Below are 17,091 nucleotides of genomic sequence, written 5' to 3' on the forward strand. Positions count from 1 at the left end.
CATTGCATAGTAACAATGATCTGGGTGACAACCAGCCTTGTATATTCTGCAGTGGTTACCAAGTCTCCCTTCAGGCTGCTTCATATAAATTATGCAAGATGGCAACACTCCTCCATACAGTAGGATGGAACGTGAACATTACCAGTACAAAGGCTGCAGCTACTGACCATCCTGTCTGCAGCTTCTGTGCCTAAATCTGGCCATGTATATTAAAAGGAAACCTGCTACTGGTTTCAGGCTGTCCAAGCCACGGGCAGGATGAAACGCTGACTGGCTTCCTTCACACTTTCTAGAATTCACAGAGACTATCTGTAGCAGACTTATCATACTTGCAATGTTGGCTCTGAGCCATAGCAGTGGTCTGTCATCCCTGGATGACTGATCTGTACCTATGCACATCCTGAGAGATCTGTCAATCACTGTCGGGGACCGCCTCTATGACTTCAAGCCCAATTCCAAGCTGAAGCCAAAATTGCAGTAAATTTTGTATAAGAATGTCAAGGGAGCCTGTGCATTTTATGTTGCCCGTGATTCTGACATGAAATTAGTGACAGGTTGTTTTTAAACAGCTGTCAGACCATTAGGCCAACAGCTATCATCCAAATCTTTTGTTTTCAATTATGTGCACCACATTACCCCGGGGTATTTCTTTAGTCCCCCCTCCCATACATGGCAGTGCATCCCCACAGAGGAGAGGTCAACCCCCCACTCCGTCCCCCAGTCCCACATCTGGAAACACATTACCACTCAAAGAAAGACCCCCGCCCAGACCTGGCAGCACATCAACACCCAAAGGAGACCCCCTGCTGTCTGGACCTGGCAGGGCATCACCACACAGACGAACTCAGGTCTCAGCTCAATTGGCTTAGTGCCTGACTGCTTCCTTCTTTTGGCTTCCTGGGGCACAAGTAAAGTGATGTTGGTGCAGGCGACATGGGTCCGAGGTTTTTCACAGATTTCACAGATGTAACATCCATGGAGTCATTGGAAAAAAAATATTTCTCATAGAGTCCTATTGAGCAGTCCGCACTAGAACATGCCCTTTTTTTACGGCAAGGATGGCGGTACAGGTCGCGGCACAGAACGTCTGAATAGACCCATAGATTTCATTGGGCCCTAAAGTTGTCCGTGAGAGTGGATTAGTGATCCCGGACAACTTTACGGAATATGTGAATAAGGCCTTAGGGTGTGTTTACACACAGATTTATCAGACAGATTTTTTAAGCCAAAGCCAGGAACAGGCTATAAACAGAACAGGTCATAATAGAAAGACAGATCTCTCCTCTTTTCAAATCCATTCCTGGCTTTGGCTTCAGATGAATCTCTCTGTAAAAACACCATTATAGCATGTAATGCCCATATGTCGTAAGTGTCTCAGATGAGTAAATCCCTTTAACAATAACTTGAGAAAGTGCCTAGTAAACTTCTCTGGTGGCGGCCTGTCTTTCTCAGAGCAAAAAAATTGGCCTCTGGATATGTGCAACATGTATCTTATACAGTATATGGCCAGTGTGAGATTAGCATCTGTATATCCAGCACCCTGATCACAATATGCAATGGTTTATACAACTATATCTCCTGATATGAGTCACCTGGTTGTACCTCCTTATGTGATATAGCTCCATGTAATGGATGCTGTAAGGAACTTTGGTTTGGGGAAGGTCACTCTCATATGGCAGTTTTGGCATAAAATAGCATGTTTCTGCACAACCTGCAATGAAGGGTGAGGTCTCCCTACAAACAACTACACTATGCACATATCATATATAGAAGTGAATATGTTTGGGCTGTAATACTAGACAGCCCATGGCCCAGAACGGTACAGTCAGCCACTAAACACAGGGGTGTCAAAATCCCGGCCCTCTGGCTGTTGCAAAACTACAAATACCATCATGCCTGGACAGCCAAATCTTTAGCTTTGACATCTGTGCCTTAACACAATTCTGAATTAATAAAATAAAACACACACAGAGTTCTCAATAGAGCATAGAACTTTATTAACCAAGTTCTGTAAAGGCTTCACAACAATTACAATACTATCAAGCACATCTTTCACTTTGTTGCGCTTTCTAAAATAGCCAAAACTAAGAAAATGCACGAATGCAGATCTCTGCAGTGCTGTGATCAAAACTCAGCATTCGGCTTAAAAAAAAAAAAACAAAAAAAAAAAAAAAAAAAAGAAGGTTATAAAGAGTTTGTTATAAACCAAAAAGCCATTTCCAGAAGACTTGCTTGGTCTCTTCATGGCATGCAGGAAACGTGAAAAGAACGAGAATGTGCTCCCTCCGATCCTTTTCCACCAAACACTGCCTTTTCTCAGTGCTTTGTAATGTTCATCTGCTCAGAAGCCCAATATGAAGTTCACAATTCCACAGGAATTTTTTCTTCTTTTCCTCCAAGTTAACAAGGCATCTCGTAATCTAGTCCTGTGCAATAGACTACGTCATGAAACGAAACAAATACATAACACACAAAAAAAAAATCTAAAAATTTTACATCTGTTATAAATAGTCCTTAGACAGTGCTTGGTCACGGAATACAGAAATAATGGGCGGAAATAAAAGGAAAAAAAACCCAAACTGGAACAAATCTTCATTTACGGAAGGTTACACATGTAAAGAGCAAAGAACCAGGAACAGATTCCAGCGAGTCCCTGTAACAGGAGATTAGGGGACAGAGTCCTTTAATCCAAGTCCATATCAATAGTCTCCTTCTCATTTGGATGGCAGTCTCCATTCTGCTGAGAAGTAGGTACGGTGTTGTTTTTCTCATCTTTGTGGTCTTCATTGTGTTTCATACCATTTACCGGTTTATCAGATTTGGGCGATTCAGTCTTGGGTTTTGGTTGTGTTACTATGCGGTGGCAGCTGCTGTTCAATGCCTAAATAAAATAAAAGCATAGGTTACCATCTATTCTGATAAGACACTTATCACATGGCAACCCAAGAGCAATGGTTCTTTGGCTTCACTCATCAGGAACCTTTTAAGGTGTAGACGCATCTCTGCTCCGTGCAGCCATAGGGGGTCACATCCAAACACATCTGTTACAGATCCCAAACACAGCACAAGTTTGTTAGCAATACTTACAGATAGCTGCGCTTTAATTTCACTGCTGTATACAGCAGGGTTCTGATCTAATCGCTGCTTGGCCTGAAGATTCATTGCGTTATTCATCCATTCCATGGATTCCTGGACACATTTCTCTACTTTCTCCATGTCAGTGGCGCTGATGTGCTGATACGCCTCACTCTGTCAATAGGAACATGTACACTACATTAGCTCCCCGTCATAAATGAAAGCAAAAGGGTGCCTATTTTTAAAAACCTTTGACACAGCATGGTGGCATATCAAAAATATTTAAACTAGTGGGGGCCCTAGTGTCAACGAAACGCTCAGCTGAGCATGGTGCACATTTGTTTTAATAACTTCTATAAAAGAAATAGGCTCTCCAAGAAACAATGGCCACAGGACTTCCCTGAGCACTTCTGCTCTGAGCAATAATCAGGGATCTCAGCACCTGACCCCTTCCCCATTATAACAGATGTGAAAAGTTTTTAAAGTGACTGTACCACCAGGCCCAAGCACTGGAGGCGGGCTGACCCACCCTTAGTGTGAGGAAACCCTAGCCCCTCTATGATAGGGTTCCATTGATTCTAATGGAGTCCTGTCATGGAGGGGCTGGGGTTTCTTCCCACTAAGGGTGGGTCGGCCCGCCTCCAGTGCTTCAGCCTGGGCCTGGTGGTACAGTCACTAACTATGCTCTACAATCATGAAGTGTAGACACATACCTGGTTCTTGTATTCTTCTACAATCTTTGAGTATTGCTGCAACCTTTTACCAAGATCGTCAAACAATTTTGGGCGTTCTTCTGCTTCTCTATACCGTTCATTGACTGGATTACCGTGTTTCTAAAGGAAAATGCAAATACGGAACCACATTAATACAGAGTTTATAATGATAACAAGCGCTGGACTAAGGAACAAGAATTACATTAGAAGACTATTCAGAAAAACTTCACATAGGCTTTGTTCACATTAGACTCACTGCATTAAATTATGGGAGGCTGAAGTTGGATGCAGCCCTAGGGAGTCCTGGAAAACAATGATGCAATCCATTGCTGTATCCAAGTTTTCCAGGCAGCCTTCTTCAGCAACCGGTAATCAAAAGTGTGCTCGAGGTTTGCTTATCACTCAGTTCTCTTACAGTATACGTACCTTAAGCTCATCCAGCTTTTCAATATACACCTGTCTGGGCTGATCTTCTCCGTCTTCATACAACCAGTACTCAGTTTCAGTCAAAAGCTCAGAAAAACTGCTCAGGTCCTGGGGAAGGGGGTAATAGGATATTACGTTAGCTTTTCGTGCCAACTGTCCAGAAGGGCAAGTTTTACCTGGGGTGGATGGGGAGAGAACTAGCAATCCATGCACATACCTCTTGGTTGATGAATTTGCCATAAGGACCGGACAGCTTGTCTCTGTATTCATAAACATATTCCTCTACAGCATTCTTTGCATCATTCCTCTCTTTCTCTAGCTTGTCTTGAAGAATCATCTTTCCCTGCAATTTGGTATAGAGAGATTTCTAAGCAAACAGGTGCAGATGCAATGCTCCAAAGCCCTTGTAAACAGCCTTATATATGTAATTACTACTGCCGCCAGGGGATGAGACTGGTAATTATAGCTGCACAGCCTTCAAGACAGTCTGAACTCATAAAACACACTGAACAAACTTAGGAAGCTGCCACATGGCTGATCCTTACTATACATCTTAGAGAAAGTGTCTTGAGCAAAGGTGTGGGCACGGCTTATGTCTACAGTCCCTATTACCCAATAGCATTGCTTTATCCCAAGGACTAAGAAAAAACAAGTTGGACCTCTAGTATGGATATGCTCTAAAGAGGTTATCCAGGAATAGAAGACAGAACCAGTCCTGTCCTCATGTTATGTGTGGTATTAAAATTCAGCTCCATTCTCTTCAATAGACTAGGGCTGCAATGCCACATACAAGCTGAGAACATGCTATGTTTTCTAATCCCAGATAACCTCTTTAAAGCCAGACGTATGATGAATATGTAATTTTTAACCCCTTACCTCATTCTCAATGTACATATTGAGAAGGTCTTTTCCCAGCTGCCATACAAAGTTTGCTTCTATGGGCACCTCAATATTCTTTACTTTCATCTTTGGCTTCTTGGCCTCGGGAGGCTTATCACTCTTCTTTTCCACCTAAATAAGAAAAAGTCATAGTTATCAATCACCAAGTCTTTATAGTATCTCAAGTGACTACGTCAACCTGCAGGGTCTATGAATGGCTCCATCAGGACTTTGCTTAGAGCAACTTATGTGATTGCAGCTCTTGGATATCTAGGGCCGGCTCTAAAAGGAAAGGGGACATTGAATTCACAGCAATAAGGGGGAGCACTGTAGTCTATAGCTACAGACCAAAGAAATGACATGGTGGCAAACATTTCTAAGTAGGTAGAAAGAGTTTTTCTGCTTAAACAGGGATACAGAGGATACACTGCATATTTCAGGCTCACTGGAGATAGCTTGGAAACTATCTACAGATGTGATAACCAAATCCTCCCGAGGCACACAAAGACTGAACTATAAAGATGAGCGAACCTCGAACATGCTCTGGTTCATCCGAACCCGAATGCTTAGCATTTGATTACAGATGGCTGAAGTAGTAAGGTTAGAAAACAAAAAGTCAGATTATAGGCTGCATCCATATTTTCACGGACTCCCTAGGGCTGCATCCAACTTCAGTCAAAGGTAATTAAATGCAGAGCGTTCAGGTTCGGACAAACCTGAGCGTGCACGAGGTTTGCTCATCTCTACTGAAATACAATACATATACCTAAAGCAGATGTTAGCCAATTCTAAGGAAAACCAGTCAGCTTTCCTGACATCTCTGCAATACTCATATTAGCCACAAAGAGACAACTATGGCGCATCCTTTCCCAGAACTCTACACTAGGTCGTTCCCCTCTTATTCCTCCTATATAAATATATGAATAAATTGACAACTCCTCTCACACTCCCTATGTCATAGAGGCGTGTCCCTATACACTGGCACTGATTGGACAATGTCAGACTGTAAAGGACACACCCCTAACATTCTAATGCTCTCTTGTTCTTCCTGGAAATCCACAAACAGAAAACTAAAGGAACATCACATTGCAGAGTTCTAAGAGAAAACGCTTGCACAAGCCGCAGTTTTTGGACACTACTAAAAACTATTGATGATTAAGGGTGAGACTTTGGAGGAAAGCTGAAGCAAAAAAGGTGAACTGGAAAAACTCACTTTTTCAGTGTCAGCAACTTTGTGTTCCTCACTGGTGGACTCGGGAGGAGGAGGAGAAGGTTGCTCATCGGTTTGTACCTGGGGCTGTGGTCCAGCATCTGGGTGATCTTGCTGGACAGACTTCTGTTGAAGAAAAAAAAACCCAGGCACAAACAGATGAAATTAGGAGGTGAAAACATGGCACTGTTAAAGCATTTCTTATATGCAGTTAAAATGGAAGCAGTCACATATGCACCAGACACACAAGGGCCTTCCAATATACACGTTATCACAATGCAGCATGTGGATGATCTCCGATCCTATGTACAATGGGAGCAGTCACATGTTCATCTTGACTGTCATCTTATCAAGACAGTGTGGGATGGGGGGGATTGGACCAAACAATGTCTGACACCTATAACAAAGGTCAATACCCCTTACCCAGCCTAGACAGGGACATCACTCCCATCCCTCTCCTTAGCTCAGCAGTCTAAGAACTACTTACATCCTCTTCCATCGCATCCACAGATCCTTGGTTCTTTGCTTCCACTCCACTTTCTACAGCTTGTTCTTCAGCTTCATCCACCTCCATTTTCTCTACTACAGAAGCCGTGGAAACACTGAAAATACCGTGAGTGTTTACACGAACTTTAACCTTCACTTTAGCTTTTTCGCCATCTTTAGACGGGGAAATATTCTGTACAACAAACTGGCCTATAAGTGGAGAAAAACTATTATGAATACTTCTGCACATATGATAAAAGCAAACACATCACCAGCTCATATACGCTATGTCACATTAAACATTTCAAAATGATGTTAACAAAACATATTTAGGATACAGTTATGGTGGAAACAGAACCCAATATACGCCTTAGCTAACCACTCAGTGTCAAGGGTTTGTTTCCATCTATGCTTCCAAACCAACACGACAAATCAAGCTGGAATACAGAATCCCCATAAAGACTTACCTATTCTGGCTTCAGGGTAAGGGACACTTGCAGGATCAGAATAAAAGGCTTCAAGCTTGAAAGGATTCTTTCTATAGAAAGTGAGGACTTTCGAGAATGGAGCGGGATGGTTCTTGTTGAAGACTTCATGAAATCTAGAAAATAGATCAGGTTACAATAACTGATGAGTTGTCTGCTTGTTCCAAGCCTCAACTATTCTTTCACCCCCAAGTAACCTCAGATTGTGCCCTGTCCATGAATCAGTAAGTTATCCCAGCAATGACAAAATATTATAAGACTCGAATACCCTTTTAATGGGATTAGAAAAACATATGCAATTCCTTCTAAAACAGCACCACCCTTATCCTCAGTTTGTGTATGGTATTGCAGCTCAATTCCCTTTAAGGGTAGCTTCACACGAAGATTCCCTCATCCCTGACTTAAGCAATACCACACACAACCTGACCACAGGTGGGGCACTACTTTCTAATCCACTATAACCCCCTTTTTAAGAGAAGGTCATTTAGCTTAGGCAATTTCTACTTACCCTTCAGCCTCATCTGCCTCTGTGCTCCACTTCAGGGAGATGGGATAAGGCACTACATCTGTGACTGAAAACTCTCGGACTTTGAAGGCTGGTGAGAGAATTGCACACTGCAGAAGAAAACGGGAAATAATTACATACACAGCCAGAAAGCGTGTTAACAATAGACTGCCATTGAATTCTTAAATCTTTTGATCGTCTTTGATCTGGTCTTCATACCTACTCCCATGTGAATTTCATTTTTCTCTATTTATGCTCCATTTCTGTGCTCTACTCTATATTGAAGGAATTCCTCCCTCCCCATCCCACCTTTTTTCTACAGCAATACTCTAGTTCAACAAGACAAGGAACAGTAAAATGCGCCTTTAAATACAGCCATATATTCAATTAAGATCAGTTCAAGCTGCAGATGCCACAAGATCATATGTCTCTGCCTACTTGCCTCTTACTGTGCTTGGTAATACCTAAAAGTCCAGCTAAACCCATTTTTATCTGGAGGGAATAAAAGAAATAAAGTGCTCTTATCTGTTCTGCTCCAGCGTTGGTGGCCGCATCCTGGCCCTCTGGTTCCTGGCCACTTCCAGGTCGTGATGTGCGAGGTCACTTGCCATAGTGGGGTCCCGCCTCGGCTACTGACTGGCTGAGCGGGCCTCACAAGTCATGACCCAGGTCCCTAGACCAGACTAGGAGACTGCCAGGGACACAGGGACCAGAGCAGAGGTACGTGGACACCAACCCTGGAGTAGGGGAGTTAAGAACACTTTATTTTATCCTCCCCATCAGTTGCTAAAAAAAAAAAAAAAAAAAAACGTTTTGGCTGGACTTCTTTGTAAAAAGGATGCATTTGCCTAGTATTTACAGATATAATAGAAAGAGGACTTTTATAGCCAACTTACCCTTTTGGGGGGTTTGATACCCTATATGATCTGGTCTGTGCTCGAAAAACTCAAACACCTGCTTCAACCTTGGCCAAGTACCAGAGCTTTAAGGAAAGCTTTCTACATCAATATAGAATGGTCATAGTGACCCTAACATTCGTTACGGAAGGTGCAGCCTACCATAAATATTCAACACCCATTAGTAATCAATACAAAAGGCTGTACAGCTCAAGAAGCTGTAAGTAGCAAGACTGACCCTATGAAGACCCTAGGAGATGTTGGCATCTCACCTCCTGCTTGGCTTGACAGATCTCTTTCTAAACATAAGAGAGAGTTGTGAATGGAGCAGAGGAAGGAGAAGCAGTAGAAAGCAGCTCAAAAGACATTTCTGACAGGTTTTTGCCTGGACTATATTAAATCTTTGGCTTTAGCTGTCCAGGCTTCATGGCGATTGTAGTTTGGTTAAAGCTGGAAACTACATTACCTGAAGTGCACATCCTCTTGCCACGGCTTCATCTGCATTTAATGTGGTGCTGACATCCTTCCCAAAAAACCTAGCAATGCGTTCCTTTACAGCTGGTATACGGGTGGCACCGCCAATGATTTCTACTGCACCGATATCCTCCACCCGAAGTTGGATCTGTTCCATTAAAGAGCGCAGGGGGGCATCGATTCTTTGTAAGAGGTCGGCAGATAATGCTTCAAACTCTGACCTGCAAGATCCCATAATAGTCATACCATGAAAACCTGACCATGTACTTGTAGGAAACACTCCCTATCAGGAGCCATGTTTGGTTGACTACTATACAGCTTGTAAACTGTAAACCTGCTCTTTAATACTTGGACCAGCTCAGGAGAATCTGCTAATACGTTACAACGCCGTCCTATATTACAGGAACTAACCAATCACTCACCTGCTCATGCGTCCTGACACATCAATGTCATTCATGAAGCATTCGATATTGAGCGGTAGATCGGTGCTATTGCTGCTCATAAGCTTCTTCAGCTTCTCACATTCCTGATAGAGGCGCAGGAGGGCTCGGATTTTAGACTTCACATCCAACTTATATTTGGTTTTGAACTCCGCACAGAAGTGTTCAACCAATTTTTCATCAAAGTTCCTTCCTCCCAGGTACGGGTCAAAGGCAGTACCCAAAACCTATGGACAAGATAGGATAAAGTGGTGTCATTTTAATAAACATATGGATAAAACAGCCTGTGCATTACATATGCAGGATCTACTCCTTTTCTATGGTGTACACCTGGGCGCATTTTGATAGATGTCCCCCCTTAGTACCTTTAAATTGTAATCTAGAAGCAGAAAAAGTGATTGTTATTGAATGTGTTTTATTTCTATAGGATTATTACTCTACCTTTAATATGCCCTTATTGAAGGCGCATGCAGAAATCTGGAAAGATGAATGCCCCATATCGGCAAAAACTACAATCTTGGGCTTCTCCTCCGGAGCTGGAAGATCTTGCTTATAAATGCCATAGTTCAATGCGACTGAAGAAAAAAAAAAAAATACAGTATAATTCAAGATGTAACATTGATGGTAATGTTTATAACCAGAAAACACTCTGAATATGTCCATATACACTGAGCTATGGCCTACTTGGCAAAAACAGCACATGGTTTAGTGATGTTGTGTGAAAAGCATAGGACTGTGAGCAATGTCATTTCCCTTACTCCAGATACAGTCAATGGGGGTTAAAAGGGAAACTATTAACAGGTTAGATGTACCTAGCCTGCTGAAATGCCCCTATAGTGCACGGGGCACTAAGGAAAAAGGTTATGTTCCATATCTTCAACCTTGGTGCCGCTTCAGCAATAGTAAAAGTTTAATCCATATGCAAATGTTGTTTGGTGCACTAGGGGGAAGGAATACCACCCACCCTGCACCGGCTTCACCCCCCAGCCTGCTCTGCTGATATTCATTAGGGGGGAGTGGCAGATCGGTAGTCCCACCCTGATGTGCCAAATTAGATATCTGCATTAGAGATGAGCGAACCTCGAGCATGCTAGAGTCAATCCGAACCCAATCGTTCTGTATTTGATTAGTGGTGGCTGCTGAAGTTGGATAAAGCTCTAAGGTTGTCTGGATACAGCCAATGACTATATCCATGTTTTCCACAGCAACCACCGCTAATCAAATGCCGAACGATCAGGTTCGGATAGACTCGAGCATGCTCGAGGTTCGCTCATCTCTAACCTGCATATGAATTAAAAACTATTAATATCACAGACATTGTGCCAAGGATAAAGGTAAGAGACATACCTTTTTCCTCAGCGCCCTTGTGCTAGAGAGACCTATGAAACAGGTTAGATACCTGCTGATAGTTTCCCTTTAACCAAACTCTGGCCCTAGGTAGGTGCGAGGCCCCAAGTTAGGATATTCCACGTGCCATATAAAAATTATGGTTTAAAGGCAACTGAATGATGACAAACAATAAAACTCTCAAACGAGAAACTTACCTGCTGTCATATCGCTCATGAGTTTCAGACAGTTTAAGCCAACGATCTGAGCTGAATCCAGCACCGACCTCCGCTCAGCATCTGTGAAGAATGAGGGAACCTACCAAAAGAGAGAACATAATTGTAACGCTGCACACAGAAGCCAAATCACTATTCACAACTAAAGATTAGCGTGACTCGGCCATGCCGATTGTTAGACATTTGAGTAACAGTGGCGGAAGTTGGATGCAGCCCTAGGGAGTCCAGGAAAAAAAAAAGGATACAGCCTAAGGCCATAGGCTGTATCCAAGTTCTCCAGGATACCCTAGGGTTGTATCCAACTTCAGCCACTGGTATTGAAATTCTGAACTTTCCGACTCGAGCATCACTAGCATATCAGTGAATGACAGCTAAAAGACCAGTGCTTTTTCTTGCACAGCCTGTGGCTATGTGGTTGTTGCAAAAGGACAACTGCTATATCGCCTTAATAGCAGAAGCAACGCATGATGGGTGTTGTAATTTTGCAACAACACTGGACTGGCTTACACCATGTACCTCTCGTATTACTTGTACTGCACATTCACTGGTCTGTGTATGTGCCATACGCACAGGCCAAGAGATTCAGGCATCGGGTTAAACACGGACCTCTGGAGACAATACCCTGACACTTACAGATATGACGCAGTCAGTCACGGGCTTCTTCAGGTTACTTTCTGCAGTCTCTTTGAGTTTTGTCAACAGCATTGCTGTTATCTGCGCTACACTGAATATATGGGGCTCCTCCATGTACATCACCTGAAAATATGACAAAAAGGGGGTCATACAAAGCCAACACAGAGCACAATGCAGTTTATAGACCATAGTAATATTCACTGGACACATACCCGCAACCCAACACCTCCATTGGCTGTCTGGACCAGTTCATAGGCCAAGTTTTTCTTCTCCTTCTGCACATAAGGATCACTGAATGCTCGGCCATGGAGCTTCTTGAAATTGGATACGGTGTTGGTAGCATTAGTGACTAGCTGCAGGAAGACAAATATATGAAGTTGATTATATAATCATCAAACAGATGAAAAATGTCTGTCTTTAAGGGTATTTTCCAGGACTTTAATGCTATTAGTCTATCCTTAGGACGGGACATCCCTATAAGATCTGTCTGACTTCTGGCATCCACACTGAACAGAGGGTTATGATTGCTCTACCTTCTTTGCTCTCCAGACACAGCGCCATACACACTGTAGTGGCTGTACCTGGGACTGCAGTTCACTACAACTAAGTCCCATTCAAGCCAATGGAATTGAGCGATGTGCAGCACCAAGCACAGCTGTTATAACATGTACAGGGCTGTATCTGGTCACTGCCGTGTTCACTTACTGGCCCCTTCAGTCAGCTGAATGGGTGGGATGCTAGGAGTCGCATTCCTTCTGATTAGATATGGAAGTCGCATTATTAGACCTGGATGATATCTAGATAAAGCATCAAAGACCTAGAACAAAACACCGCTTATCTAGAGACCCCTTTCACTATTTAGCTGTAGTTTGAAGATCATACAGTACCTGATTCTTAGCAGCAATGCCGATTGTTCTGTTCTTTGTTCCGAAAGACACCACAGCCCTGAAAATAGACACAGACACTAGTCAGCATAAAGAATAGGGGTAGTAAACTCTTAACTATGGGATGTTCCCAACACACAGTAAAAGAAGAAAAAGATGCAAATTTAAAGGGAACCTGTCAGGTTTTTCCAGCTTCCTAAACCTGTACAATAAACCTTCCAGAACATAGTCCATAAGGAGAAGTCTCCCACATCAGACACTGAAGCATCACAGTATTATTTAGCACTCAGACTGTAAGAAAATATTGGGGGGAGACACAGTTTGCCCTGGAACAACATTATAGCTATATAAAGCTGCAATGCACCGTATAACAGCACCACACTTGTCCACAGGTTAGGTGTTGTACTGCAACTCAGTAAGTGTCAGGTACCCGGTCGGGAACTCCATGGAGAAGAGTAACACATGAATGTTCACGTATAGAGGGAGATAGCGGACAGGCTAAACGTTTGTCGGATAGCAATGGAAAGCATATAGACACCCTTAAAGGGATTGTCCAGAGAGAAAACTAATGCAATCGGCATCCCTCTCTAGCCACCCTTTAAGAGGTTGTTTGGCCCAGAAAAAAAAGCTCCACTATCTTCAACGAGTTGCAGATCTGCAAGTGATTTTCCATCTAATGAAGTGTTTTGGTGCAGAATCACTGCAGACCTTCTGCAGCAGATCCATAGTAGCCAGCATTTCTATAGAGAAAGAATGGAGTCCCATTCTCAGGGGAGATGCTGCCCCCTGTTCTGCACATTCTGAAGGGTCCAAGCAGTCAGACCCCCGACTGAACAGATATTTATCCCCTATCCTGTTAGGGCACATCTTGTATTGATGGACAAACCCCTTTAAAGGAGTAATCCAGTAAAAACCTGTAGTTTCCTATGCTGTAAAACGATAACAGAACGCATACTTACCTCCCCTGCTCACCTGATGCTGTAACTCTGAGTTCTTTCAGATACCGCTGCTGTGCTGTTTTTGCTTCTTGCCTGTGACTGGCCAGGCCAAGAGCAGAAAAAGAAAAAGCACAGGAGTGGCAACCGGAAGATCTGATAGCTGCGGTGTCGGGGGAGCAGGGGAGGAGAGTATGCATTTTTCTATTCTTTTACAGTATGGGGGTGGAATGGCTTGTAAACAAGCTAGTCACTGGGGTCCACCTGTCCAGACCCCAACTGATCATGAGAAGGGGGGCGCCCCATAGTGAATGGAGTGATTAGTGCGCCTGTGTGGCCACTGCTCTATTCACTCTGTATGGAGGCGCTGAATGCTTTCAAGTTCAGCGATGTGGGAAGATTGCACCCCAAATCTCAGGATCGGTGGGGTTCAAGAAGGTCAGACCCCCAGCAAACCGCTTTATATACCCTCTCCTATGGATAAGGGATAACAAGTCCAGATGATAATACCCCTTTAATTAACACATTACCCGACTGTAAAAAAAAAAGCCCTATTATAGTGATGAACCTCTGCAGATATAGGCTCAGCAAACAGCAAGACTGGATAACTAGATCCAAGGTCTGACCCCATACCATCACTATACAGACATAGGCTTGGCGACTACCTATAGCAGGGATGGGGAACCTTCGCACCACCAGCTGTGGCCAAACTACAACTCCCATCATGCCTGGACAGCCTTTGGCTGTCCAGGCATGATGGGAATTGTAGTTTTACCACAGCTGGAGGGCGGAAGGTTCCCAATCCCTGACCTGTAGCATAGACACGTGTATAGTCTTGCATCATCATTATATCCTGTTAACCTAACGCTGAGACAGCATCACAGGATAATAACCCTGGAGACATCCTGGAGGAGGGAGGGGGAGGAGGAGAAGGTTCCAGAGACTTCCATGAACCTCATGGTGATGATGAGGATGATGTGACGTCACATGGGGCCAAGTATAATACAGCAGAAGTCATTGGCAGACCGCATGTCATAGGATAACCAGGTATCAGGGATACACAAGCCAAGGCTGATGATAAGGAGGAGCTGGATACTTTCCTGTCTATACAAGTAGCAGGATCATAGACTGCAACAATGTATCAGATCAATACTATACAGTGTATTCTATTATGTAGAGAGCCATGCACTTAAAGGGTTAACCTGATGGAGCTGAGCTCTGTGCTAGTGACTATATTCACCATCATTTAGTCTATTTCCCCATAGAAATCTATGACTTCAGCCAATACCTTATAATGTTATTAGTATACTGTGCTGGGACTACAACTCCCAGCATGCCCTGCTCCATTATATCTATATTACACCCCCCACACGTGTACTCACGGCGTGCATCTGTCGCTGAACTCATTGGCCACAGTCTCGATGCCACCAGCTCGGGCTATGGCGACGTGACAGTTCTGGAAGCCGAGATCGAAGCCGACCACAGACATGGTGAGGCGGTAGGGCAGAGTGCAGACAGACGCGGTATCTGGAGAGCTGGGAGACCTGTGCGGCGGCTGCTGAGCCGGGAGCTGCTGCTGCTTAGTGTGCTGCGGGGGAGGGGGCGGCGCCGCTACATATATAGATGCTGGGGAAGAACATTCCAGAAGCTGCAGCCTCACACTACTCGCCGGTTACACACACGCCGCTTCCGCGTTCTGGACGCTTCTGGAGAGAACGCGCTGCCCGGGAGCCAATGGGAAGGCGGCGTGAGGAGTGACGTAGATAGTTACTAGGACGACCTGAACGCTGCGGTTACTAGGGAGAGGAGGGCAGATGTGCGGATAGAGGAACAGCAGACGCTTCCTGTAGTCATTCAATGAATAGTCGGCATACATTCTCTATGAATAACCATATATATATATATATATATATATATATATATAGATATAGATATATATATAGATATATACACACACACATATATATTATATATACTCCTTATAATCCGAGCAGGGAGCTTCCGAATAGAAATGTATAACAGCATAAACCATCAGTCCCATATAGTGTATATGATACATCTGCCGTCATAGTGCCCCCACACGGTATACTGCCGTCATAGTGCCCCCACACGGTATACTGCCGTCATAGTGCCCCCACACGGTATACTGCCGTCATAGTGCCCCCACACGGTATAATACCGTCATAGTGCCCCCACACAGTATACTGCCGTCATAGTGCCCCCACACAGTATAATACCGTCACAGTGCCCCCACACAGTATACTACCGTCACAGTGCCCCCACACAGTATACTGCCCTCATAGTGCCCCCACACAGTATAATGCCATCATAGTGCCCCAACACAGTATAATACCATCATAGTGCCCCCACACAGTATACTGCCGTCATAGTGCCCCCACACAGTATACTACCGTCACAGTGTCCCCACACAGTATACTGCCATCATAGTGCCCCCACACAGTATAATACCGTCATAGTGCCCCCACACAGTATACTGCCGTCATAGTGCCCCCACACAGTATAATGCCATCATAGTGCCCCCACACAGTATAATACCATCATAGTGCCCCCACACAGTATACTACCGTCACAGTGCCCCCACACAGTATACTGCCCTCATAGTGCCCCCTCACAGTATAATACCGTCATAGTGCCCCCACACAGTATACTGCCGTCATAGTGCCCCCACACAGTATAATGCCATCATAGTGCCCCCACACAGTATAATACCATCATAGTGCCCCCACACAGTATACTACCGTCACAGTGCCCCCACACAGTATACTGCCCTCATAGTGCCCCCACACAGTATAATACCATCATAGTGCCCCCACACAGTATAATGCCATCATAGTGCCCCCACACAGTATAATACCGTCATAGTGCCCCCACACAGTATACTGCCATCATAGTGCCCCCAGACAGTATAATACCGTCATAGTGCCCCCACAGTATACTGCCGTCATAGTGCCCCCACACAGTATAATACCATCATAGTGCCCCCACACAGTATACTGCCGTCATAGTGCCCCCACACAGTATAATACCATCATAGTGCCCCCACACAGTATAATACCGTCATAGTGCCCCCACACAGTATACTGCCGTCATAGTGCCCCCACACAGTATAATACCATCATAGTGCCCCCACACAGTATAATACCGTCATAGTGCCCCCACACAGTATAATGCCGTCATAGTGCCCCCACACAGTATAATACCATCATAGTGCCCCCACACAGTATAATACCGTCATAGTGCCCCCACACAGTATACTGCCATCATAGTGCCCCCACACAGTATAATACCTTCATAGTGCCCCCACACAGTATAATGCCGTCATAGTGCCCCCACACAGTATAATACCGTCATAGTGCCCCCACACAGTATACTGCCGTCATAGTGCCCCCACACAGAATAATGCCGTCATAGTGCCCCCACACAGTATACTGCCGTCATAGTGCCCCCACACAGTATACTGCAGTCAT

General features: G+C 44.3%; 1 protein-coding gene across 1 annotated transcript; it reads right to left on the reverse strand.

The window, feature by feature from the left end:
* Nucleotides 1-1,973: 1,973 nt before the first annotated feature.
* On the reverse strand, nucleotides 1,974-15,324 carry LOC138777136 (heat shock protein 105 kDa-like). Its single transcript, XM_069956241.1, has 18 exons — nucleotides 14,986-15,324; nucleotides 12,672-12,729; nucleotides 11,997-12,137; nucleotides 11,785-11,907; nucleotides 11,134-11,233; nucleotides 10,031-10,164; nucleotides 9,572-9,816; nucleotides 9,142-9,370; nucleotides 7,783-7,889; nucleotides 7,257-7,390; nucleotides 6,791-6,999; nucleotides 6,307-6,429; nucleotides 5,091-5,225; nucleotides 4,432-4,557; nucleotides 4,215-4,322; nucleotides 3,789-3,908; nucleotides 3,088-3,249; nucleotides 1,974-2,881 (listed from the first exon to the last, which is right to left on the reverse strand). The coding sequence occupies exons 1-18, from the start codon at nucleotides 15,090-15,092 to the stop codon at nucleotides 2,684-2,686; spliced, it is 2,559 nt and encodes an 852-aa protein (XP_069812342.1). The 5' UTR covers nucleotides 15,093-15,324; the 3' UTR covers nucleotides 1,974-2,683.
* Between the last annotated feature and the right edge of the window lie 1,767 nt (nucleotides 15,325-17,091).

Source organism: Dendropsophus ebraccatus, unplaced genomic scaffold (assembly GCF_027789765.1).
Source record: "Dendropsophus ebraccatus isolate aDenEbr1 unplaced genomic scaffold, aDenEbr1.pat pat_scaffold_510_ctg1, whole genome shotgun sequence".
Classification (NCBI taxonomy): domain Eukaryota; kingdom Metazoa; phylum Chordata; class Amphibia; order Anura; family Hylidae; genus Dendropsophus; species Dendropsophus ebraccatus.

What these genes read in the sequence shown, in the direction of transcription:
- LOC138777136 (XM_069956241.1), bottom strand. Translation starts at nt 15,092, where the DNA reads ATGTCTGTGGTCGGCTTCGATCTCGGCTTCCAGAACTGTCACGTCGCC. An exon ending in GTGTCAGGACGCATGAGCAG is followed by an intron (nt 9,371 to 9,571) that starts GTGAGTGATTGG and finishes GGGATCTTGCAG; the next exon opens with GTCAGAGTTTGAAGCATTAT. An exon ending in ATATGTACATTGAGAATGAG is followed by an intron (nt 4,558 to 5,090) that starts GTAAGGGGTTAA and finishes ACCAAATTGCAG; the next exon opens with GGAAAGATGATTCTTCAAGA.